This window comes from Paroedura picta, chromosome 5 (genome assembly GCF_049243985.1).
Source record: "Paroedura picta isolate Pp20150507F chromosome 5, Ppicta_v3.0, whole genome shotgun sequence".
In the NCBI taxonomy this organism is placed as follows: domain Eukaryota; kingdom Metazoa; phylum Chordata; class Lepidosauria; order Squamata; family Gekkonidae; genus Paroedura; species Paroedura picta.
In genome coordinates this window covers 123,688,121-123,714,734 of record NC_135373.1, presented here as the reverse complement: position 1 = coordinate 123,714,734, position 26,614 = coordinate 123,688,121, and the positions used below count along the sequence as shown (strand labels likewise).

The following is a 26,614-nucleotide window of genomic DNA, read 5'->3' as shown; positions in this document are numbered from 1 at the left end:
AGTGGAATAGGCTGCCTAAGGAGGTGGTGAGCTCCCCCTCACTGGAAGTCTTCAAGCAAAGGTTGGATACACACTTTTCTTGGATGCTTTAGGATGCTTAGGGCTAATCCTGCGTTGAGCAGGGGGTTGGACTAGATGGCCTGTATGGGCCCTTCCAACTCTATGATTCTATGATTCTATGATAGTTGGATTGGAGTCCAGTAGCAATTTAGGTACCAAAAGGAGTCTGTAAATGGGCCACTGGACTTGTGCTGCAGACCAAAACATCAGGGGTAGTCAAACTGCGGCCCTCCAGATGTCCATGGACTACAATTCCAATGAGCCCCTGCCAGCATTTGCTGGCAGGGGCTCATGGTAATTGTAGTCCATGGACATCTGGAGGGCCGCAGTTTGACTATCCCTGAACTATCTTCATGGATGGTCTACAGTAGCTCTGTTCCCAGGTTATGGTGAATAAATATGCAGTGTATGTACAGTGTACCTGGATTTTCCTTTGTACATTGAATATTTCTCACATTAAGTCAACACACGTGCAGCTGGACATGTGATGCAAACTCCACAGTTATCCAGGTACCTGGTCCTGGGTTTCGTGTGTAATGTGAATGCGCATTTTCTCTTCTGTACAAACGGGTGCATGCACGAACAGGCAGGATGTGCATACGTACCCTGTAACATGCAAACAGGGCTAGTTTGTGCTTGTAGCTCGAATTCTGCCTTTTTTTGGATTTAGGGATGGCACGATTTAGGGAAGGCATGATTTTCTTTTAAGTGTCCCTTTGGAAGGGAAAATCATTGGAGAGTTTTGCTCAGGGTAACATGATGTGTGAATTTTGGATGATCCAGGTGGCTCAGTGGGAGAGCATCTGCTTGGCATGCAGAAGGTCCCAGGTTCAATCCCCAGTATCTCCAGTTAAAAGGTCTGGCAAGAGGTGATGGGAAAGACCCTGGGGAGCCACTGCTGGTCCGAGTATAGACAACACAGACTTTGTTGGGACAAGAGTCCGATTCAGTATATAACATGGCCTCATGTGGGAGTTAGGTGAAGGTCCATGGTTCTGTGGTAAAGAATCTGCTTCGTGTGCAGAGACTCCACCCTCACCATCGCGGGGGCTGAGAAAGACTCCAGTTTCACGTTCTGCAGAGGGAGGGTCCATGGCTTTGTGGCAGAGCACCTAGTTTGTCCATAAGAGGTCTCAGGTTCCATCCCCAGCATCTCCACTTAAGGTGTTGAGAAATAAGAACTCTATGAGCCCTAGTTCCTGGGAAGCCAGCCCCACCCTGAACAAACTAGCCAGGGTGGATAAACGATCTGACTCACGTTCATAGTCAATGGGGTCAGAGGGAGGAAGGATCTTGGCTCTCAGAAGGTTCAAACCCTTGCTGGGCCATGAAATTTACTTGGGCGACCTTTGATCAGCCACTCAGTTTAGCGTATCTTACAGGGTTGTTGGGCGGATAACAGAACCGGGTACGCTGTTCTGGGTACCTTGGAGGAAGGGTGACCAAAATGTGGCAGAGGTCGCTGAGGACTTGGATTCATCTTGGCTTCCACCAGGGATTGTGCCTCTTAGGACGAAGCAAAGCAAGGTAAACAGAAGAACAGGCCTCCCTGACTGGTAGCTCAGGGTCTTAGACCACTTTAAAAGTGGATTTTAATGTGGAAGGTACTTCTGTCAGTGGTTGTTAGCCAAGGTATCTAAATAAAACCTCCAAGATAGAGGGAGTCTATCTTTGAATACCATCAGGTTATTAATTAAACTAGTAATCAAGCCGGCTGCACTTCAAATACAGCGGGCACTAGCGGCCGTGCAACCGTCCCTGGGGCGCCTGTGACCGTTCCTGGCCCCCTCCACTGCTGTCACAGGCGCTGGTGGGCGTGTGCGAGGCTGGGAGGCTTCTCCGCCGCGGTCGTGGCGTCCTGTGGTGTGGGCGCGCTGTTGGCTACCTGTATTCCTCGTAGAGAATGAGGAAATGTCGGTGGGCGGCTCGCGGCGGGTCCGAAGGGCGTGTGGCGGCGTGCCCCAGCAGCGGAGGCGGGCTTGGGATGAGGAGAGAGGTTGATGGCTGGTGGCTCCTTGTCGCCGGCGGCCGCCACTGCACCTTGCCGCCACCGCCGGGGCGTGTTGCAGCTGCGGGGTTTTGCCGCGGCCTCTTGGCTCCGGTGGTTGCCGCGGGTCAGTCTGGGAAGGCCTGAGAGAAAAGCTCAGCCTTACACCCCCCACGGAACCTTAGGAGGGCCCTCAGGAAGGGATTTCGGTTTTATTTTATTTATATTATTAAACTTGCATATTGCCACTCCTGGCCAGCCGGCTCGGTGGAATGAGATCCCGGAAGCGCTAAGGGCCCTAATGGAACTCAGTCACTTCCCTGTAATATGGACCCCTTTGTTTTTATGGTGATATTTTTAATTGTATATGTTTTTATGTAATAAGGTTGGCATGCTGGGAGGGGTGGGGCATAAACGGAAAAATAAAAGAAGGAAGGAAGGAAGGAAGGAAGGAAGGAAGGAAGGAAGGAAGGAAGGAAGGAAGGAAGGAAGGAAGGAAGGAAGGAAGGAAGGAAGAGAACCTGTCCAAGTCATTCTGCAAATACCATGCTGCTCCTTCTGATGAAGCTGAGGTTGCTGCTTTTGGTTTTCTCATCTCTGCACACCTATTCTAACCAAGTGCCACAGCAGCAGAGGCATATTTACCCAGCTCAGTTGAATCCGCAGGTGTGGGGAAGGCTGGGCACCACGCCACGGCAAATATCACAGTACCTCTGCCCTCGATAATTGTCGGCAAGCAATGAACAGACTTTTATTCCTTTAAAAAGTTCCCAAATGCCGTGCTTTGATATGGACCTCCAACTGCCAAATTAGGAAACTAGGAAGGCCATGCCTCCGACGGGCAAGGCCAAGGAGGGCGTTAGACGGAGGCTCTGCTCCAGGTGATGTGGTGCCTTTAAGCATCGAAAATTGAAGTGCCTGTAGGCTTGCCATGGGTCATGTTAGCCCCAAGGTGCAGGGTGTCCTAACAGGTCAACAGGGTAATCTTGCTAAACATAGGCCAAGCGGTCACCTCTTTTTAGAAGCCCAGGGTTTAGCCTCTTTGGCATACATACTTAGGACAGAGAACCCTTTAATTGCTTGTAACGAAGCAATCCGGAACATTTCATAGAATCATAGAATCAAAGAGTTGGAAGGGGCCATACAGGCCATCTAGTCCAACCCCCTGCTCAACACAGGATCAGCCCTAAGCATCCTAAAGCAATTTAGAACCTGCGATCTTGGTGATCTCAAGGAATTATCTCCACGGGGTCTGAGAAGTATTAGTGGGGAGAGAGACTGCCTCTTCTTAGGCAGTACCCTCCTTTTAATTGATTATTGAATTTACTATTTCTTTCGTTCTATTTCTTTCTTGCCTCCAGAGAGATTTTGAGATAGTTCAGGTAAGAGCCTCTGGACACTGGTCCCAAACCTGGGTTGCCGTGGTACCCCCTAGGGCAGGGGTAGTCAACCTGCGGTCCTCCAGATGTCCATGGACTACAATTCCCATGAGCCCCTGCCAGCAAACGCTGGCAGGGGCTCATGGGAATTGTAGTCCATGGACATCTGGAGGACCGCAGGTTGACTACCACTCCCCTAGGATGTGTCATGACACCTGCTTCCTCTCCAAATCAAAATCCTCCCCCAGACTGAGGGATCTAACCTACTGAGGGAGTGTCAAAGTTATTGTTAAACTACTGTCCTAGTTGGTGTGTTATTGTTATTGTTATATTGTTATATTGATTTTGAGAGTGTTCTATGTAAATTGTTTTATGTAAAAAGCCTAGAGCCATAGGGAAGGGCGGTATAAAAATCTAAGTAAGTAAGTAAACAAACAAATAAATAAATAAAAGAGCCAATCTTGGCTTTCCTCCAACCCATCTGGAAGAGGAAGTGCTTCAGAAGAGCCCAGGACGCGTTGCCTGTGTGCGTGCAAGGATCACCCATTCGGAATAACTGTTCCCATCACAGAAGGAGGTTTGGGTTGGAGCCGATTAATATTTAGTGGTTGGCCCCAGCTTCCACAGCAGCCATTCTGCAGTTGGCTTCACCCTCTAGCACTGGGGTGGCAAAACTATGGCTCCCTAGTTGCCCATGGACTACAATTCCCGGCACTGGCAGGGGCTCATGGGAATTGTAGTCCAAGGGCATCTGGAGAACCACAGTTTGACTGCTCCTGCTGTAGCACCATGACAGCCATTTTGTGCTGGTGCCAACTGACTGTTCTCACAATTCCAGGAGAGTTGTTGCAGACCTGGGCTCCAACGTGGTCCCCACGGCTCCTGCCAACACCGTACCTCCCACACGCCAAGGGCTTTTGATTGGCTGTGCAGATTAAAACAAGATTGGTCCACAGTGCCGCTGCCGCCACAGAATTTGTTTTATTCTATCTCTCCTTCCTCTTTCCTGCTGTGCTGTTTAAAATACCCTCCTTCCCTGCACTTTGGACTCTCGCTGGGTGAGGAGACAGCTCTGCTTCCCCAGCAGCCATTTTATGGCTTGCTCTGTCTCCTGTGGCAGCCATTTTGTGCTTGGACCCACCGTCCCATGTCAGAATTCCTAAAGTGCATGCAGGCTTCAAAGAACTGGTGACCCAGTTCGGCTTTGTAGACTCAACAAGAATCCATCCCTCTCTTCCCATTCAGCCACCAACCGCTTCAAAGCATACCTGGGACCAGTAAGGAATGGGAGAGGAAGGGGAAGGCAAATGGAAGCTGCTCTGAGCCTCCTTCGGGTAGGGAAAAGCGGCATATAAGAGCCAACTCTTCTTCTTCTTCTTCTTCTTCTTCTTCTTCTTCTTCTTCTTCTTCTTCTTCTTCTTCTTCTTCTTCTAAGATCCATTCTGCTTTTCTCCACACATCATCCTGTGTTGAGAATCTTCAACCTTCTAGAGATCTTTGAAAGGATTAACAAGATTGCGAACAGCAGTGATCCAGTGGCCATGATATTTTGGATTTCCCTTTTGTCCAAGGGTTGGGAACCAATCCAGGATGGGTCCTCTCAAGCAGGAATCAAAAGACCAAATCAATGAATACTTCTTGCTACGAGGAAGTCATTCGTCCCCGTCCTCTCTGGATCTGTACAAGGACTGTACTGTTTGTTTATTTAAAACATTTTTATCTTTCAAGAGACTGTACTAATACACCAATGCCTAATGCGTTCATCAACAATCTGAGTCAGATGTTCCCCATGATATTCTTATTGGCAAGTTGTTAAAATGGGGGTAAGGAACCTATTACTGCTAGGTGGATCGAGAACCAGTTGAAAGATCGTACCCAAAGGGTGCTTGTAAATGGTTTGTCATCTTCTTGGAGAGGAGTGATGAGTGGAGTGCCTCAGGGATATATATGTCCTGGGCTCTGTGCCGTTCAACATATGCAAAAAAGGTTTTGGATGGAGGAATAGAGGGGGTGCTTATTAAATTTGCAGATAATACTAAACTGGGAGAGCAAACACAGAAGAAGACAGAATCGGGATGCAGAATGATCTTGTCAGGCCGGAAAACGATGCTAAAATGAATAAAATGAAATGTAATAGTGAAAAATGTAAAGTTCTGCATTTAGGTAAGAAAAATCAAATGCATCACTTTACGATGGGTGACACTTGTCTTGGAAGTAGTATGTGCGAAAAGGAGATGGGGGTCTTAGTTGACCATACATTGAACATGAGTCAGCAGTGTGACTCGGTAGCTAAAAAGGCAAATGGAATTTGGGCTGTATTAAAAGAAGTATAGTGTCCAGATAAACGAAGTGTTGTTACCATTTTACTCTGCTCTGGTTAGACCTCACTTGTAGTACTGTGTTCAGTTCAGTCCAGAGGAGGGCTACGAAGATGGTGAGGCCAAGATGTATGACGAAAGGTTGGGGGAGTTTGGTCTGTTTAGCCTGGAGAGAAGGCGACTAAGAGGTGATATGAGAACCATCTTCAAATACTTGAAGGGCTGTCCATTAGAGCAGTTCCTCATTGAAGTAGGCTTCCAACTTTGGAAGTTTTTAAGCAGAGGCTAGATAGTCATTTCACAGAAATGTTGATTTTATGAACTTAGGCAGATTGTGAGTGGGTGGGCAGGAAGGGATGTGCCAGGAAGGGTTTGCCTCTTGTGGCCCTTCCTTGCATACCCAGGGAATTGCTAATTGACGCTGTGGGATGGTAGGTGAATTTTCTCCAGGCCAGGCTGAATTCTGGAGATTTTTGGTGGAGGGATCACTCGGGCATGAAATTCGGGTCACTGTGGGTGGGCAGGTAGTTGTGAGTTCCTGCATTCTCCCGGGGGTTGGACTAGATGACCCTGAAGATCCCTTCCAACTCTATGATTCTGTGTGAGCAGTGGTGTGGCCTAGTTTACAGGCAGAACCAGGATGGAGAGAAGCCAACAGAGCTTCAGAAATAATTTCTCAGAGCTGGTTGAATGGGCAGTAAACCAGCAAATGTGGCTCAGAACACATTGATTAGGGCTCCACCTACCTGTTTCATGTGTATGTTGATGAGGTCTTGGTTAGCAGTAACTAACCAAAAAAGGCTCTCACCTGGACAGCGCAGGGTAGCTCGATCTCGTCACACCGCCAAGGAAGTCCAGGGTGGGCTAAGCAGAGGCAGGGAGTCGCAAACGACCTCTGAGCATCTCTTGAAAACCCTCTGGGACTGTTTAACCTTCTATGCCCCCCACAGAAATTGGTCCTCTGCTGGGACCAATAGGTGCATCTGGCCTTGACCCGGGCCAGAGGCCCCTGCCTGGTGGAATGAACTCCTGGATGAGCTGAGGGCCCCGATGGAGCTATTGCCGTTCCACAGGGCCTTTAAGAAGGAGCTCTTCCCCCAGAGCAAAGAGGCTCTTGTGGCACAGAGTGGTAAGGCAGCCGCCTGAAAGCTTTGCCCATGAGGCTGGGAGTTCGATCCCAGCAGCCGGCTCAAGGTCGACTCAGCCTTCCATCCTTCCGAGGTCGGTAAAATGAGGACCCAGCTTGATGGGGGGTAAACGGTAATGACTGGGAAGGGAATGGCAAACCACCCCGTATTGAGTCTGCCATGAAAACACTAGAGGGCGTCACCCCAAGGGTCAGACATGACTCAGTGCTTGCACCGGGGATACCTTTACCTTTACCTTCCCCCAGAAGCCGGCTTGGCTTTGATCACGGGAACCACCTCCTCCTCCTTCTCCTTCTCCTCTTCTTTGTTCCGGAGTGCAAATGCAGGGGACTTGGGAACGGTGACGGGGATCGGCTTTTTCTCTGGGACACCCACCACTTCCTCCAGGATCTTGGTGGGACACGGCCTGGAATGGAACTCGAAGTGCTCCTTCTCCGGCTGCTTCTTGCTCTCACGCTTCTGGATCCGCTTTTCAATCTCCAGGTCAAACCCGATGGGCTTGGTGGGCTCTTTCACCGGGGGCTTCCTGGGCAAGATGGGGCCCCCCTCCAGGATCCTGGGGTTGAGCTCTTGAGCTCTGAACTTGTACTGTTGGAGAGCTGCCAGCTCCTCCTCCGCCAGCTCCGCCGAACTCTTGCAAGTGACCGGTCTCAAGCGGTTCTTGGTTTCCAGGCAGGGCGTTTTGGGGTTGGTCAGCACAACCTTCAGGGGCCTTCTTCCTCCTCCTTCCGGCTTGAGGCTGGGTTGAGAGAGATCCCCCCCCCCCATTCCGGTGCTCCGATAGCCTCTTCCATCATCCCTGGTTACAGATAGCAGCGGGTTGGAGACTTGGTGGGGTGGGGATAGGGGGGTTGGGGGTCCTCTGTGGGTGGTTGTGGAGAGACTATGCTTTATTGATTGTATTGTATTTTAATTGATGCTGTGAGCTACTGTGATATAGCTGGCTAGGTAGGGCAGCATAGAAATTTAATAAATAAATAAGTTGGATGCAATTTGATGCCACTTCCCACCAACAACAATCAGGAAAGATGATTTTGGGTCATAGTGGATAGTTCAGTGTTGGCTCTGGGTGTGGCAGTCAAAAGTACTAACAAGTCCTAGTTGATTTATAGCAAACCCCATCTTGTTTTCTGGGAAAGACAAACCGAGCTGGTTTGCCATTTCCTGCCTCTGTGAAGCAACCCTCATCTTCCTTGGCGGTCTCAACCAGGGCTGATTCTGCACTTACTTTGTTTTTTTCCATTGTGGATCCTGCTGAATTCAGATCGATTTGAACTCGGGTCTTCCTCTATCCCCCCTCCCCAGTTGAAACAGAAAGTCTGCACTTGATTGGAGAAGCTCAGTGTGGGGAGGGGAGCCAAGCGCAGCAGGAACCTCTTTCTTTCCATGAACCGGGAGTGGGAGGGTTGGAGACAGCAGAGGAGGGGGAATAAATCCAAGAGGCAGATCTCTGTTGAGAGAAGTCAGGGCTTCTGGAGTGCAGCCACTTTAAGACAGGGAGGGAAGCCTTGCGGCCGGGAACCAGGAAGTCTTTGAACTGACGCCTTGGCCAATTAAGAATGCTTTGCTACGTGGCACGGAGAAGGAAGTTAATTTGCAAAAAGCAGCGATCAGCACACTTACTGATGGCGATTTTTCAAATACCAAGGCTTATATCCACTTCTGGATATTGCAGGGGAAAGGTAGGGTCACTCCGGATCAATCATGTATATTGCAGAGGGAAAATTTAAAGCGCCAAAAATCAAAATGAAAATCGAATTGAGTGTAGACGGGAGGGATTTATTTGAGCTGGGAGTGAGTAAAAAGCCCTGTGCAGACTGCAGGTTAACAACCAGGGTAAACGTTGTCACCTTCTGAGATTTAACAATATCAGGTTACCCTGGGCCACCCAGGTCAGGGACTACTCTGTGCGTGACAGCAGAGAAACGGGCAAATCGCATGCTAAGGTTTAGTATGGCTTTGAAAATCACACTGCCAGGAGAATGTCTTTCTCTAAATCAGTGGTCCCAATTGGAATATTGTGTACTGGTCTGGAAACCTCGTCTCAAAACTGGTATTGCAGAGTTGGAAAATATGCAAAAATGGTATCCAAAAGGTTGGAACACCTTCCCCTACAAGGCAAGGAAAAATAATTTGATGTGTTTCACCTTAGAAAAAAATGTCATTGCTAAGAGGCGCATCTTAGAGAACTATAGAACTCTGTGTGGCATGGGGAAAGTACATGGAGAGAGCTTGAGGATTTTTCAAAAACTGTATGATAGGCATATCGAACACCTCTGGTTACAAAAGTGGCACCGGAAATGAAGGCCTTGGCCTCTTTGTCCTGTGGCTGGTCCTCCAGAAGAACTGGTTGGCCCCTGGGTGAGGCAGGAGGCTGGACTAGATGGGCCCTCACTGGTCTGACCCAGCAGGGCTCTTCTGAGGGTCTTCTCAGGGGAAGGCCTCGGCCTCTCTGCCTTGTGGCTGGCCCTGCAGAGGAGCTGGCTGGCCCCTGGGTGAGACGGGAGGCTGGACTGGAGGGACCCTCCCTGGCCTGACCCAGCAGGGCTCTTCTGAGGGTCTTCTCAGGGGAAGGCCTCGGCCTCTCTGCCTTGTGGCTGGCCCTGCAGAGGAGCTGGCTGGCCCCTGGGTGAGACGGGAGGCTGGACTGGAGGGACCCTCCCTGTCCTGACCTAGCAGGGCTTTTCTGAGGGTCTTCTCAGGGGAAGGCCTCGGCCTCTCTGCCTTGTGGCTGGCCCTGCAGAGGAACTGGCTGGCCCCTGGGTGAGACGGGAGGCTGGACTAGATGGGACTTAACTGGTCTGACCCAGCAGGGCTCTTCTGGTGTTCTTAGGAAGGCCTCAGCCTCTTTGCCCTGTTGCTGGCCCTCCAGAAGAACTCTGTAAGATGGGATACTGTACAAGATGGACCTCTGAACTGACCCAGCAATGCTCGTCTTATGTTCTTACGCTCCTATCCATAAAGCCCTGCACTGACCGCACAGAATATTTCCACCTTGCATTGAGACAGGATGTATATATTTGCCTGAAATTAAAAGCGGAGAATGTAATTATCTGTTTAAAAAAAACACTCCAGGGGCAATTTTATTCCTGGAAAACGATACTTGCAAAGAAGCTTAAAATGTACTGAAAAAGCACTGTTTTTCATTCCTAAATTAAAAACATCCTCTTCCTTACCGGAACATCAACGGCTGGTCCGAAAGAAGGATTTAGCTGGGTAGCAATCATGAGTGAGACAGCAGAGTTGTGTTGCTAACTCTCATGCCCTTGGGCTGAATCACTGAGGTCATAGGAAGCTTCTGCCATGAGTAACGGGGATCTGAATGCTTGGCCCTCACAGGCATGCATTCCAGTTATCCCTTTCAGAGAATCGGCATGTCGGTCTGCAGCAGAAGATCTAAATTCAAAGTCCTTTCACACCTTACAGTCCTAGAAGAATTTCAGGGCATAAGTTTTCGAGGGCCAAAGCTCTGACATAGGGAGCTTTGACTCTCAGTAACCCCACGCACACATCTTGTTGGTCTCTATGGTGCGACTGGACTTAGATCTACCTATTCCTGTTGTATGGATCCTCCTTGTTGAACCTGTTGACCATAAAGGAGCACCCGGAAATAATTTCTCCGGTTTCGAGGATGCGGTATCACCACTCCGGTTAGCAGGCTGGGTCGAGGAGGACTTGGGAAGGAGGGGGAGAGACAAGAAGGAGCTTAAGGTGGAAGCAAGCCTTCTTGCTCTACCTCCTCCCAGGAATAGAAACCGTGAGAAAACGTAAGTCCTTCCCATCACCTATTGATGTTTTTATCTGGAGATGCCAGGGACTGAACCTGGGACCTTCTGCTCGCCGAGCAAAATGTTCTGCCACGGAGCCATGGTCCCACATGCGTTCCAACAAAGCATTCCGATGTTCTCCCATCCCCACAGTATTGTATTGTATTGTATGTTTGTTTATTCGGTCAATTGACCCATATAAATAATACATCTACACCTCCACAGTGCCCTCACAATGTAGGGAATTCAGGTGACACTCCAGGATAAGGTCACAGTAGCCTCTCTCTGTTACACCTCCAACCCCGTGTTGGGGTTGGGGTTGGGTTTTTTGTTGTTTTAAGGTGGCCCTTCTTCTTTGCATCAATTCTGTGCGTACATTAAGGCCGGGGTAGTCAACCTGTGGTCCTCCAGATGTCCATGGACTACAATTCCCATGAGCCCCTGCCAGTGTTTGCTGGCAGGGGCTCATGGGAATTGTAGTCCATGGACATCTGGAGGACCACAGATTGACTACCCTTGCATTAAGGTCTTTGGCCTGCAGAAAGTCCCAGGTTCGATCTGTGACATCTCCACTTAAAACGAGTTCACACCTGGAGTACTGTGTGCAGTTCTGGAGGCCTCACTTCAAGAAGGACGTTGATAAAATTGAAAGGGTACAGAGGAGAGTGACGAGGATGATCTCGGGCCAAGGGACCAAGCCCTATGAAGATAGGTTGAGGGACTTGGGAATGTTCAGCCTGGAGAAAAGGAGGTTGAGAGGGGACATGATAGCCCTCTTTAAGTATTTGAAAGGTTGTCACTTGGAGGAGGGCAGGATGCTGTTTCTGTTGGCTGCAGAGGAAAGGACACACAGTAATGGGTTTAAACTTCAAGTACAACAATATAGGCTAGAGATCAGGAAAACATTTTCACAGTCAGAGTAGTTCAGCAGTGGAATAGGCTGCCTAAGGAGGTGGTGAGCTCCCCCTCACTGGCAGTCTTCAAGCAGAGGTTGGATACACACTTTTCTTGGATGCTTTAAGATGCTTTGGGCTGATCCTGCGTTGAGCAGGGGGTTGGACTAGATGGCCTGTATGGCCCCTTCCAACTCTATGATTCTATGATTCAAGCGGGGGTGGGGGGTGGGGTGAGAGAGGTTACCTCTCTATCACCCAGCATTGTCAGAAGAATTCACCAACCAGTGGGACAGAGTAGAACAAGATGGAACAAAGGCCTTGGTGGAATGAGAAGTTGAGGGTGGAGTGACTCTTCTGAGCCGGAAGAGCCGCTTAGGATGCTTGCGCCTGATTGTTTGGAACAAGTGGGAACTAGTGGGAACCGAAATCGACCCTCCGGCCTTTTTGATCCTCCCATCAATCGCTTGTCGTTTTGGAGAATGTCCCTTTTCAAACCAGCGACGATTGCTTGGCAAGGGGCTGCAATTCAGCGCTGGGCGTAGGAGACATTTTGCCAGTTCCGTCATGCCTGGAGGTGGGTCTTGCTTCCCAGCCTTGAGAGTCCAGGAGGGTAGGCCCAGGCAGGTGCCAGTCCAGCATCTGATCGGCGTGCCGAAGGTCCCAGGTTCAGTCCCTGACCTCTCCGGTGAAATGGATCCGGTTGGAGGCGGAGTGAAAAACCAGCGGCTCAGATCCTGGAGTGCAGCTGCAAAATAGACAACACAGGCCTTGGTGGACTCATGAGGCAGCCTCATGAGTGTTCGTGTGTGTCTCTATCCCACACGCTCCTCTCCTTCACCCCAAGGAGGACAGCGGTTCCCTATAATCCCATAGCAAGTTGTCATCCTAGGAGTCCTAAATAACTTTGATGCATCCTCAGCCGTCTTTTTCCTTTCTCTTTATTTTAATCTGATCTGCAAGGAGTTAATTTCTCTCCCTTTCTCTCCCCCCCCCCATCATCAATTTAATTCTCTCTGTTCTTTTAATTATTTTTCTCATCACGTGCAGTGAAGGCCTCTCTCTCTCTCTCTTTGTGAAATTTCTTTCCGTTCATCCTCGGCGTTCCACCAATGTTTCAATCATTCTGTTTTTGGGCAGGGGGAAAGAATAATTCTTAACAGCGCTTGCTGGCATTACAGTTTCACAAATCACCCACTTTGCTTCTGTTCTCTCCCCCCCCTCCCCCCGGTTTTTTTTTTTTCCCTTTGTTTTTTTGGCTTTATGGAATTTTACTGTGCTCTGGGCGTTGCCAGGATCTTGCGTTTCTCCAAAGCATTGCATGAGAGCCTGAGGAGCTACTCACTAGAAACATGTGCCTTTCTCCACTGAGTAATTTCCTTCTGGGTATAGCTGGGGGGTGATTCAGAGCCAGATCAGAGCCACGGTTGCAAAGCGGGACCGGACTCTGCTCGGAATTTTCATCAAGACAGGGTCTGGATTCAGGATCCCCCTACCCCCCTGACATTGTGGGACACACAGCAGGGATTTTTTTCGGAAGGAGGAAATAGTTAGCAGCTAGTCATCCCTGTGGTCTGAGATGATTCACGGGGGCCTTCTCCCAGGCACGTGGACGGCTGGATTCGTCAAGCTCCGAGAAGTTACGTTTCCCACCAATCTGATTCTTACCCGGTGAATAATTTCCAGATTCGAGGAGCCCTAGGGTTCATTTTCTTGGAATGAGCGTTGTGAGATTTTCGCCACATGCAGGAGGTATCCCCCCGCCCACCTCTTTTTAAAGACGGGGCTTTTTAAAAAATTGGAATGAAACTTTCAGAATTAAAAAAACAAAACCCCAAACGTTAAATCTCAGACATTAGAGAGAGAAAGACGTTTTGAGAGGCCAAGCAGTAAAGAAGATAACCTTCTGTTACGATAAGGGGGAGGAAGGGGGGTCTTCCCCTGCTCTAGATACAGGCTGGTTTGGAGATGGATCACTGGTGGACCACAAATAGTTTATTTTAAACTAAAGTTTCCAGGTGTGTGTTTTTTGTTATGGCGTTTTCAGTGTTCCTCTCAATCACGGGTGGCCAAACTGTGGCTCTCCAGACGTCCGTGGACTACAATTACCATGAGCCCCTGGCAGGTAATTGTAGTCCATGGACGTCTGGAGAGCCACAGTTTGACCGCCCCTGTTCTAAATCATTGCCATTGTGTTTTTAAATCATTTTCCATCGAGGAGTCCGCCATCTTCTCCTGACCACAGGAGATCCAGTGTGATCCTTTGGCTGGCGCGCGGGATCTGGGAGGCACAGATCTTATTTCAAACCCATTGTGTTTCTTAGCCTCTCTCTTTATAAACCGGGGGCACGTCCTTGTGCTGTGATGGCGGCGGCCGCCAAAGCAACATTAAAAAAAAAAGATCTTCACGGCTATTCGAATCTCTAATAGTCACAAGCTTTGCTGAGTAAAAGCCCTACGGTGCCCTCGTTGGAGATCCCTGTCCTGGGGGCTCGCTGGAACATCTTCCTCCAGCATGATGGCCCTTTCCGACAACGTCACGTGGCACCTGTGGCAAGCAAGTTCAAGGTCCGTCTAGTGTGGGGCACTGGTTCGACCCCTGGCCCTTATAAGCCAAGCCCCGAGTCTTCTCATGTTCTTGACCCCCCCCCCCGCCAGCATCTGTTCCTTAGAGGGGTACTGCCTCTGCAGCTGGAGGCTCGTTGCCTCAGGCCCTGACCGTTAATGGGCAGACCCGAATTCTCCGACTGTGCCTCAGCTTTCCGATTCCAGTTGTTCTCAAGCCAGTCGGTCATGCACAGCGCATGTGTGTGTGTGTGTGTGTGTCAGGGCAGGTGCTGATTCATCTCCAAGCGACGGAAGCCTCTGCCAGAAGTGTGGTGCTGGTCTTGGGGAGAGCGGAGTAGTTGGCAACAGAAGGCAATTTCCTGTGAGCTTTCAATGCAGCCCATTCTGCGATGTGTGAGTAGGTGGTTAGAAAAGAGGCTGTTATGAAACCAGATTCAAGGCAGCTCCTCAAAGGCTGGCGTGGAGAGGAAGGAACTCCAGGGGCTGGCCGGCTGTGTCACGCAGCAGGATCGTCTCTCTCTTGGAGTAAGACTTGCAAAGGATTTAATATTCTCTTCCACACTCTGCTTTTTTGTTGGAGGGTGGGGAGGAAGAGAGAAGAGCATCCAGGCACAGGGAACTGGAAACTGCACATCTAAGGCTTTAGTTGGGTTAGTTGGCTGAATGTGGGTTTATTTTATTTTTTTAGTTTTTTTCCAAAAAGGAAACGCTGCTTGTTCTTCTCGACTCGAAGCTCCAAAACTGCTTGATCACAGTTCGGTTGCTCTGCCCCATCGTGGACTGCCTTAGTCCTACTCTGAGAAAAGCTCTCCGACTGCTTATCTGCGGGAAGACGACAGGGTGTGTGTGGGAGGGGAGGGGGAAGAGAATCGTTTCGGAGAATTATTCTGGATAAATTGTTGACCTACTGATTCAGATAAGAGGAGGAACCCGGAACAGAAGCTTCACCGACATCCCCCCTCCCTTTTCTGCCTGTAACAGAGTCAAAATCCGTCCAGGAGAGTCACCGGCGGAGGAGAGGCAGCTGCCGCATGCACACCCAGCCGGATCTGGTGCCTGAGATGAAATTAACTCCTGTCTGCCCGAGGATTGTCTCTGATTCCAGCGGCTTTTTGAGAGTGGTAAGTCCGAATGCAATTGAATCCCGGAGAACTTAGTTTTTGATTCATATTCAGAAATATATATTTTTGGATAGCTTGCTCAGCGTTTACCCTTGAGGTCCTTCAAGGAAAGATATGGACGCTCCCATTTTAGAGGCAAAGAACTGAGGCCGCATAGGCTGTTCCTGGGTTGCAGCTCTCTGCTCCATTCTGTTTAAGATTGGGGTGGGGGTACCTGGATGGAGGTAAATATTTTAGAGGGGAAGACTTACGAACGTTCGGGAAAAGGAGCCAGCAAAAGATGACTCCCTTATACGAACAATCGCAGTCCTGCTTGTGAAACACGTGCGGGTGCCTCCTTCCAGTGGTCTCCTCTTTGGTTGTGACTTGGATAACTTGGGATCTGATTAGCTCGCTCTCACGAGTATCATAACCCCTTTCTCTGCCCTGGGAAGCTGGACTTGATTTCGCTGCGGGCCTGGGTCTCATCCTCTCCGACTTCGTTTCTATGGATATTCTCGTAAGCGGCGACCGTTTTGACACGCGGCTTTTTGTTCTCCGCGGTGGTCGTTACACGATTACGGCCGAAACGGAATTTCCGTATAGCACCGTTGCTCTCGAACGTTTGCTGGGAAGTCTCTGAATATTCGGGCAGCTGCAAGAATTTTTCAAATCTGCCTTTTTGTGAAGTGAGGCTTGCGGTCGGGAGACGATGCTTGAACCGTTGATACCTGAAAGGGCGGTAGAGCTAGTAGGTGGTGGTCTTGAGAATCTGATGGCATTTAGTAGATGGCATGCAATGATTTCGTTAAGCTTGGTTAGCTGTTTGGTGTGTGCGTTTGATAAGTGTCAGGCTGCGTCAGATTGTGGTGACCCTGTGAATTAAAGGTAAAGGTAAAGGTATCCCCTGTGCAAGCACCGAGTCATGTCTGACCCTTGGGGTGACGCCCTCCAGCGTTTTCATGGCAGACTCAATACGGGGTGGTTTGCCAGTGCCTTCCCCAGTCATGACCGTTTACCCCCCAGCAAGCTGGGTACTCATTTTACCGACCTCGGAAGGATGGAAGGCTGAGTCAACCTTGAGCCGGCTGCTGGGATCGAACTCCCAACCTCATGAGCAAAGCTTTCAGGTGGCTGCCTTACCACTCTGCGCCACAAGAGGCTCTTGTGGCCCTGTGAATTAATCACCTCCAAATCACCTCTTTTTTTCTGTTCGACAGCCAACGTGGAATGGTGAGCAGTACTGAGAGGTGAATGGCTGATGACATGAGATAACATGTGAAAGGGAGGGGAAATGTCCTGGCCGCACCTGATCTCATCAGATCACAGAATCATAGAGTTGGAAGAGGCCACACAGGCCATCTAGTCCAACCCTCTGCTTAACGCAGGATCAGCCCTAAGCATCCTAAATATCCTGGCATGGGAGACCACTGAGGAACACTCTGCAGAGGAAGGCAATGGTAAACCGCCACTGTCTCTTTCTTGCCATGAAAGCCCCTTAGAATCATAGAGATGGAAAGGATATCCAGGGTCATCTAGTCCAACCCCCTGCATAATGCAGGAAACTCAAAACATTCTTCCTGGGAAGGTGGTGGGTTCTCCAGATTTTTAAACAGAGGCTGGATAGCCATCTGACGGAGAGGCTGATTCTGTGAAAGCTCAAGTGGGTGGCAAGTTACAGTGGAGGAGAGAGAGGGTTGGGAGTGTCCTGCACAGTGAAGGGGGTTGGACTAGATGATCCAGGAGGTCCCTTCCAACTCTCTTATTCTGTGATTCTTTGATTCTATCCACAGTCATTCCATACCCAGATGATCTCTTCCCGCCCCCTGCCCTTGCCCTCCCCCCCCCAAAAAAATATCACTGGCCACTCTGGCCTGGAGGAAATTCGCCTCCTGACCCCAAAGTGGCGATCGGCATTTCCCTGGGCATGCAAGGAAGGGCCACAAGAGCCAGGCACCAACATAACCCTTCCTGCCCTCCCACTCACAATCTGGTGGCGTCATCGTAAGCTGGAAGCTAAGCAGGGTTGGAAGACCACCAAGGAAGGTTCTGTAGAGGAAGGCAATGGCCAAACACCTCTGATTCTCACTTGCCTTGAAAGTCTGTTGCCGGGTTGCCGTTCACACATACTTACACACACACGCAAACAGCGAGCGAGAGAGAGAGAGAGTATGTGATGATTAATGTGTCGTGAGAGAGTAAATTTGATGCAAAAAATGTAAATTGGGTATTGATTGCCATTTGCATAAATCAGTTTAACAGAGGGTTAGATGCATGGGAGAACAAGCTCCCCAGTGCAATAATTAAAGGGAGCCTTCAAGTTCAGAGGTCATGCTTTGAAATCCCTTGCTTGGGATCAGCAGTGGGGTCAGAGGGTTAGACCCGATGGTTGAAGAAGAAGAAGAAGAGTTGGTTCTTATATGCCGCTTTTCCCTACCCGAAGGAGGCTCAAAGCGGCTTACAGTCGCCTTCCCTTTCCTCTCCCCACAACAGACACCCTGTGAGGTGGGTGAGGCTGAGAGAGCCCTGATATCACTGCTCGGTCAGAACAGTTTTATCACTGCCGTGGCGAGCCCAAGGTCACCCAGCTGGATGCATGTGGGGGAGTGCAGAATCGAACCCGGCATGCCAGAGTAAAAGTCCGCACTCCTAACCACTACACCAAACTGGTTGGCCTTATGAAGGCATCTGGTGGGTCACTGTGTGTACAAAGACGCTGAAGTAGATGAACGACTGGTACACTGCCTCTGAACATGGAGGTTCCATTCAGTTATTCTGGCTCCTAGGCAGTGATAGACTTATCCTCCATCGACTGAGCCAGTCTGGCATAGTGGTTAAGCGTTTCGAATCCTCCCTGGTGCCATGGAAGTTTTGCCGGGTGACCTTGGGCCAGTCACATGATCCCAAGTTAACCTACCTAAAATTGAAGAGAGGAGGATAATGCTGGTAGCTGAGAAAACTGAGAGGGCTTACAAAGGAATGAAATAAATAAAATTGGTTTGTCGAAACCCGGACCAAACAACCAAGTGCTACCAAGCCATCCGATAACTCTTGAGACATAGTTTCAGATGGACGGTACGCAATTTGAAGCGCGGATCCGGACGTTCACATCCAAGCTTGGAGTGGTGATCCTGCGTAGAGCAGGGGGTTGGACTAGATGGCCTGTATGGCCCCTTCCAACTCTATGATTCTATGATCCTGCGTTGAGCAGGGGGTTGGACTAGATGGCCTGTGTGGCCCCTTCCAACTCTATGATTCTATGATCCTGCGTTGAGCAGGGGGTTGGACTAGATGGCCTGTGTGGCCCCTTCCAACTCTATGATTCTATGATCCTGCGTTGAGCAGGGGGTTGGACTAGATGGCCTGTGTGGCCCCTTCCAACTCTATGATTCTATGATCCTGCGTTGAGCAGGGGGTTGGACTAGATGGCCTGTGTGACCCCTTCCAACTCTATGATTCTATGATCCTGCGTTGAGCAGGGGGTTGGACTAGATGGCCTGTGTGGCCCCTTCCAACTCTATGATTCTATGAGTGGGAATTTATTATTTTTTAAAGGCTGAGAATGAAATGTCACGCATGTGAGAATGTTCACTCTTGCTCTGTTGACCGTATGATTAATACGTCCCGGGTTGTGTGTGTGTGTGTTCATGCTTTTGTGGTTGGCGGTTGTGCAAACATTTGGGTTTGATGCCAGGTGTGGCAACTGGTATCAGAGCGTCTCCGTGTTTGCTTTGAAAAGAAACGCAGGATTCTAGCTCTTAAGGGTGCAAAGATAAGCTGGAAGGTTCAAGTCGTTGTCAGGTGAAATGTCATGTGCCGGGGCAGTGACAGCTGGGCAGGACCTTGAAGTCTCCCATGGCCTGCGGTGCCCTCTGCCCGCTCCACAGGGGGTGACACCCAGGCAAAGCAAAGAAGAAGAAGAAGAATCTAAGGGGGCCAAAGGAAAAGCATCTTTCACGATCGAAAACCACGTAGCACTTAGGGATTATTCAGGATTCTTTTCCTTTTGCGCCATTGGTTTCTTCTTGTCTCTGTTGGGTTGCCAACCGCCTGTAGGGAGGGGGGGGGGAACGGTTCTGTTTTAATAGAGGTTTTTTAATGCGGTGTTATTTGCCAGTTTGACGTCCCGTAACTCTGTTCCTGAAAGGCCCAGTTCTGCAGGCCAAGACTCTATTGAAAGGGAGGGAACCTTTATCTTTGTTTCTCGTTGGCAGCCCCATTGGGGCTTAGCTTCTGCACCAACCTGTTTGGGCACGCTTCCTGCGTTGAGCAGAAATAGCCAAACGGGAACCATCCGCCAGGCCTTAAATTCCGCTTCTCTCGTCGAAGACGTTCCTCGGTATTTTTTAACAACGGCCTCCCCATCTCGTGCAGCCACACGTGGCTTGGCTGACTTGCTCGAGTTGTCTGAAGTGAGTCCTTGATGTCTAAAATAAACTAGCGCTGAGCTCACAAGCCTATCTGAAAGCCCGACGTTCTCATAGAATCATAGGGTGGGAAGGGACCTCCAGGGTCATCTAGTCCAACCCCCTGCAGAACGCAGGAAATTCACAACTACCTGCCCGCCCCCAAAGACCCCAATTCCATGCCCAGATTATGCCCTACCTCAAAGCAGAATCAGCAGCCAGTCTGGCCTGGAAAAGGACCACAAGAGCCAAGCACCGACACAATCTCTTCTGCCCATCCACTTACAAATGTCCAAATTCATCCCAGGAGTCTTGAGAGTGTATACGAGGTTGCTATGGTTTCCTCCTGTCCTCTAGATTATTACATCGTGTGTTCTAGAAGTTCAGGATGGGAGATTCAGTCACTCTAAGAAAGCTTTACCTGGGGTTTCGAATAGGCTTTCTCAAAAAGGGTCACATGAAACCCTGCGGGTTTTTTGATGGCCCTGAAAGGATTTCCCCCAATTGTTGGGAGCTCCTTAATTCTTAATATATTTTCTAAATTTGTTAAATATTTATCAGGTGATATGACCATATAGGGCAGGGGTAGTCAAACTGCGGCCCTCCAGATGTCCATGGACTACAATTCCCAGAAGCCCCCTGCCAGCATTAGCTGGCAGGGGGCTCCTGGGAATTGTAGTCCATGGACATCTGGAGGGCCGCAGTTTGACTACCCCTCCCATATAGGGTCATGTCGACCCGCTCTCCCCTCCCAAAATGGCCCGTGATGGGCCTGGAGGGGGTGGGAAGGGGAGGGGCCCTAGGTGGGCGTGTCCACAGCTATTCTTCCCAACCATATTCTGCGTGATCGCAGAATATTCTGCGGGGTTTCTTGAAGCCCGAAGAATCTTTCAGGGGGGTTTCAGTGGTCAAAAAGCTGGCGTAGAGCCGGGGCCCCCACACCACCCCCTGGCACTTCCCCTGGTGCCCATCAAGTGTTTCGTGAAGGTGAGGAGGGCCATGTAGGTGTTCTGCCCAACAAGCCATGGAGGATTTGATTGGCTGTGCAGACCTTCAGAAGTGTCGCCTTGTCAGGGGTTGCTGCTAGAGCACTGTAGAACTGAAGAGAAACCGGAGCGGCCTTTTTGCCACTTGCTCCTGTTCACATTGCATTGTGAAAGCTGGGCTATTTTTGTATGTAAGCTAGGTCTAAAATACACGCTTGATGGATCCAAAACAGCATCCAAGGGGCTTCCCTGAGGCCTTGACAGCCTCCTCAGCACTCAGTTTTCTCCCAGTGCGACTGGCCTGGTCGAATTCCTCCTCCTTTCTCTTCCCTCCCTCATCTTGGCTGCAGTGTCAAAAGTTCTGTGAATAAAGCTGGTGTGAACGCGTGGGTACAGTGGTATTTTAGGAGCTAGTAAAGGTTGGTGTAGTGGTTAAGAGCGTGGCGTAATTGTTAAAAGCGGTGGCCTCTAGTGTGGAGAGCTGGGTTTGATTCCCCCCGCTCCTCCACATGCAGCCAGCTGAGTGACCTTGGGCGTGTCACAGTTCTGTCAGAGCTCTCTCATCGCCACCTACCTCGCCGGGTGTCTTTTGGGGGGAGAAGGAGGGAAAGCAGTTTGTAAGCCACTTTGAGGCTCCTTCAGGTAGTGAAAAGTGGAGTATAAGAACTAACTTCTCTTCCAGCACTGTTTTGTATGTAAGGATGCATCTTTTCAGCTGGGAGAATTGGACATCGAGAAGAGAGTCAAACTACACTTTTAATTTATTGTTTTATTATTTAGAAAATTCATACATCCCCTTCCTGCCCTTGCAAGGCCTGCCCAAGCAGCTAGCAATTCAAAACAGGCATGATGAAAATCATATTTTAAAACTGCTCAAATCAAAACCCCTCCCAAATTAAATCAAGACGGGTAGTCATTGCTTATCTGCATGAGTAGAATAAATAAGTAGAATAAATAAATAAAAGGAGAGGAGAGGAGAGGAGAGGAGAGGAGAGGAGAGGAGAGGAGAGGAGAGGAGAGGAGAGGAGAGGAGAGGAGAGGAGAGGACCACAGGTTGACTACCCCTGCTTTAAGGTACTTCTGGACTCCTCTTCTCTTCACTTCTACAAACGCTGGCAGGGGCTCATGGGAATTGTAGTCCGTGAACATCTGGAGGACCACAGGTTGACTACCCCTGCCTTAATGGCTTAACAATGTAGCAGGTTAGGAGCTTTCAAGAGTCACTGCTCCCTTCTTCGGATACCTCGTTAAAATAATTTAAAAACAGAGCGAAAGAACCGAGTGAAAATACACAGAAAACCCGGGTCGAAATGCCCACAAAACTTAAGAACATTGAGCAGGAAGGAGGGATCACTGAGGGAAGGCCGAATGGAACAAAAAGAAAATTTTTCACCTGCTGGGGAAAGACGGCAGCAAAAGGAATGAGCGATAGGGTGGTGAGTGTCCTGCACAGTGCAGGGGGATTGGACTAGATGACCCAGGAGGTCCCTTCCATCTCTATGATTCTAAATTCCGTCTAAACCTCTGGAGGAAGTTCCTGACAGTTAGAGCGGTTTCTCAGTGGAACAGGCTCAGTGGAGAGTCAGTTTGGTGTAGTGGTTAGGAGTGCGGACTTCTAATCTGGCATGCCGGGTTCGATTCTGCGCTCCCCCACATGCAGCCAGCTGGGTGACTTTGGGCTCGCCACGGCACTGATAAAACTGTTCTGACCGAGCAGTGATAACAGGGCTCTCTTAGCCTCACCCACCCCACAGGGTGTCTGTTGTGGGGAGAGGAATGGGAAGGCGACTGTAAGCCGCTTTGAGCCTCCTTCGGGTAGGGAAAAGAGGCATATAAGAAACAACTCTTCTTCTTCTTCATAGTGCAGGAGGTTGGACTAGATCCGACTCTATCATTCTATGATTCTAAATTCCGTCTAAACCTCCGGAAGAGGTTCCTGACAGTTAGAGCGGTTCCTCAGTGGAACAGGCTTCCTCGGGAGGTGGTGGGTTCTCCATCTTTGGAAGCTTTTAAACAGAGGCTGAATAGTCCTCTGACGGAGAGGCTGATTCTGTGAAGGCTCAAGGGGGTGGCAGGTGACAGTGGGTGAGCGAGAGGGTTGTGAGTGTCCTGTATAGTGCAGGGGGGTGGACTAGATGACCCATGCGGTCCCTTCCAACTCTGTGATTCTATTTTTGTTATAATGTTGGGAGGCAGGGGAAGACGCAACCGCGAGACTGCCTTTCTGTTTTCATCTGATAAATTCCTCTAGGCCTTGGAAGACGAAAACAAAGGTGCCCAGCAGCTTCCCAGCGAGTGGCTCCCCCAGAAGGCGTGGGCGTCAAGGCCGTGGAGAAAGTGGTTTGTTGTGGTTTTCATGTGGGTGGTTCAGGCCCAAGAAAAGGAAAGGGTGGAGGGAAACATGCCCGTTGAATCCAGCCAATAAAGGAATGTGGTTAGACGCAGGGCTAGGCTGTTTTGTTTGTTTTTGCGCTGTTACATCCTTGCAATATTAGCCGCACAGCTTCTCCAGAAACCCTGTTCCAGGGAAAGCTAATTGAGATGTTCCTGCCAATGCCCCTTCTCTTGCAAAAAATCTGATTTTTTCCGTATTTCAAGGTGGGAGCTCTGAACGGCCTGCCGCCCCCCTCCCTCCCCTTCTGTGAGTACGTGTGTGATTTATAACTGTCAGACAGAAATGGTGGATCAGATTTCTCCAGACTTACGCCAGCGGAACTGCTAATTGCCGAGAAAGCCAAGAGCCGACCACATGAAAGGCGAGAGACATCTCCGGCTTTAGCTAATCGTTGCCAATCCACCTGCGTTGCAGGGGGTGAGATAACTTCCCTCTCCTTTTTTATTTTATTGCCGCAAAAAAAAAAAATTGCAGCCTCGATAAACTGGCTGCCTGCAATTAGAATTCTGTCTTTACGGACTTTGGAACACCAAACAGCGGCTTAAGCGGAAGGATTATGTGGGGAGCGGCTCATGCCAAAAGGCTGGGCACGAACGAGATCTCCTTTCCCTCTGCGTGTTTCCGGGAGAGCAAAATAGTTTTGTTTCTCCAGAAACAGAGATGAATTAAACGTTTGTTTTGGAAAAAGGGAACGTGCCCCAATATTGTATGAGTGGGTCACCCAATATCTGAGAGCTGAACACATCTGTGGAGAGCACAAACACTATACGGATGTTTGCATTTCAGCCTTGGAAGGGGCTGCCTAAGGAGGTAGTGATTACCCCTCAGTAGGGGTCTTGAAAGAACCTCTTGTGGCACAGAGTGGTAAGGCAGCCGTCTGAAAGCTTTGCCCATGAGGCTGGGAGTTCGATCCCAGCAGCCGGCTCAAGGTTGACTCAGCCTTCCATCCTTCCGGGGTTGGCAAAATGTACCCAGCTTGCTGGGGGGTAAACGGTAATGACTGGGAAAGACACTGGCAAACCACCCCATACTGAGTCTGCCATGAAAATGCTAGAGGGCATCACACCAAGGGTCAGACATGACTTAGTGCTTGCACAGGGGATACCTTTACCTTTTAGGGGTCTTCAAGCAGCGGCTGGAGAGATCCTTCTCCTAGATGCTTGAGGCTGATCCTGCACTGAGCAGGGGGTGGGACTAGATGGCCTGCATGGCCCCTTCCCACTCTAGGATTCTAGGAGTCTAGTTCAGCAGTGGAAGGGGCTGCCTAAGGAGGTGGGGAGCTCCCCCTCACTGGCTGTCTTCAAGCAGCGGCTGGACAGATCCTTCTCCTGGATGCTTCAGGCTGATCCTGCACTGAGCAGGGGGTGGGACTAGATGGCCTGCATGGCCCCTTCCCACTCTAGGATTCTAGGAGTCTAGTTCAGCAGTGGAAGGGGCTGCCTAAGGAGGTGGGGAGCTCCCCCTCACTGGTGGTCTTCAAGCAGCGGCTGGAGAGATCCTTCTCCTAGATGCTTGAGGCTGATCCTGCACTGAGCAGGGGGTGGGACTAGATGGCCTGCATGGCCCCTTCCCACTCTAGGATTCTAGGAGTCTAGTTCAGCAGTGGAAGGGGCTGCCTAAGGAGGTGGGGAGCTCCCCCTCACTGGCTGTCTTCAAGCAGCGGCTGGACAGATCCTTCTCCTGGATGCTTCAGGCTGATCCTGCACTGAGCAGGGGGTGGGACTAGATGGCCTGCATGGCCCCTTCCCACTCTAGGATTCTAGGAGTCTAGTTCAGCAGTGGAAGGGGCTGCCTAAGGAGGTGGGGAGCTCCCCCTCACTGGCCGTCTTCAAGCAGCGGCTGGACAGATCCTTCTCCTGGATGCTGGAGGCTGACCCTGCACTGAGCAGGGGGTGGGACAAGATGGCCTGCATGGCCCCTTCCCACTCTAGGATTCTAGGAGTCTAGTTCAGCAGTGGAAGGAGCTGCCTAAGGAGGTGGGGAGCTCCCCCTCACTGGCTGTCTTCAAGCAGCGGCTGGACAGATCCTTCTCCTGGATGCTTGAGGCTGATCCTGCATTTATTGAGTAGGGGGTGGGACTAGATGGCCTGCCTGGCCCCTTCCCACTCTAGGATTGTAGGAGTCTAGTTCAGCAGTGGGATGCTTTTGGCTGATCCTGCATTGAGCAGGGGGTTGGACGAGCTGGCCTGCAGGATTCCTTTCAGCTCTATGGTTCTATACTACCATGCTATGAGACTTAGGATGTTCAAACAAACTTTTGAATAGAACATGAGAAGAGATCGGGATGCAAAGCGTGGGACCCAAAGCTCAAGTTTTTACTGATTAGTTAAGTGATCTAAAGGGGGGATCTTAGAGGCCATCCACTTTAGACTGCTTTCCCACATGGTTGGTTAAGGTGCTGTAAGTCCACTGGAGCCATCATTTGCAACTGGATTTAGGATCCCCAAGGTGCCTCATGAAAGCTCCTCCCCTGCCTCAGATGTTGTTAGTCTTTCGGGTGCTGCTGGGCTCTTTGTTACTGCTGCAGACGAAGACAGCTGGGAATCCCCTTCTTCAGCTGTCAAGAAACCCCAGGGTTTCATGAAAACCTGGGCCAGGGAGACGGCCACGGACTAAAGAGGCCCAGGTTCGAATCCCTCTGAGCTGTGAGGTTGGCTGCGTGATTTCTTTTTTGAGCCAGTTGCTCCGTCTGCATCTCACCCAGCTCACGAGGTTGTTGTGACAAGGAGAGGGGGAAACGTGGGCACCGCCCAGGGATCCTCAGAGGAAGGGCGGGACAGAACTCTTAATTTCCAAAATATCTCCCTTTCAGAGCCAAATCAAACCACCGATATTTTTTTTCCCCTTCTTGGTGGACTTGCTACCACAGGCTTCTCTCGAATCAGACGACCTGTTTTGTTGCCAAAACATTCTGCCGGGCAGGAATGCGTCATTTGCTGGGAAATATCTTTTGGTTTATGTGGATTCACCAGAACACAAAAAAAAGGGGGGGGGGAATTCCAGGGCAGGCAAATGCATTCTGTTTTCTCGTGTTTGTACTGGACTTTTGGCAACAAGGCAGGCCGGCTGGCAGGGTTGGTTTCCAAACTCTTTCCCCCTCCCCTTTCTGTTGGCGAAGGGAGCAGGTTGCAGCTCACCTGAGACCAGACTCATGGCCTTGACCAGGGCGTCCTGTTTCCTCTCGGACAGGAAGTTCCATAGCAGGGCTGACCCCCTAAACGCAACGCTGCAGGACTCAGGCTTGATTTCAGCGCAGAGCTGGTGGTTGCGTAAAGTGCATGCCCGCAGGACTTTGAATTTGCATGGCGGCTTGCCTGAGCCAGGACGCCGAACATGCAAAGCAGCTAAACAGTTGCGGCCCGGTTTCCTTGAGATGTCGCTTGCATGCAAACACCAGGAAGTCAGTGCTGGTTCCAGGTTTTGGAAAGCCCCGGGCCTGCTTCCTCATATTCCCTCATGCCTCCCTTTCCTTCCATCTACAATCTGCCCACCTGACTGTGCATCCCCGTCCCGTAGAATCATAGAGTTGGAAAGGTCCTCCAGGGTCATCTAGTCCAACCCCCTGCGGAATGCAGGACTCCCATGCACAGAACTCCCCATCATCCAC

At 50.2% G+C, this 26,614-nt stretch overlaps 1 protein-coding gene across 1 annotated transcript in view; it reads left to right on the top strand.

The window, feature by feature from the left end:
- LOC143838646 (uncharacterized) overlaps positions 1–24,189 on the top strand; it is an 84,171-nt gene extending 59,982 nt beyond the window's left edge. Inside the window, exons 2-3 of the mRNA XM_077340347.1 lie at positions 15,102–15,241; positions 22,864–24,189. Coding sequence (XP_077196462.1) covers positions 15,102–15,241; positions 22,864–23,037 — 314 coding nt within the window. The 3' untranslated portion in view covers positions 23,038–24,189. The remainder of the gene's footprint in view (positions 1–15,101; positions 15,242–22,863) is intronic.
- Positions 24,190–26,614: the final 2,425 nt, after the last annotated feature.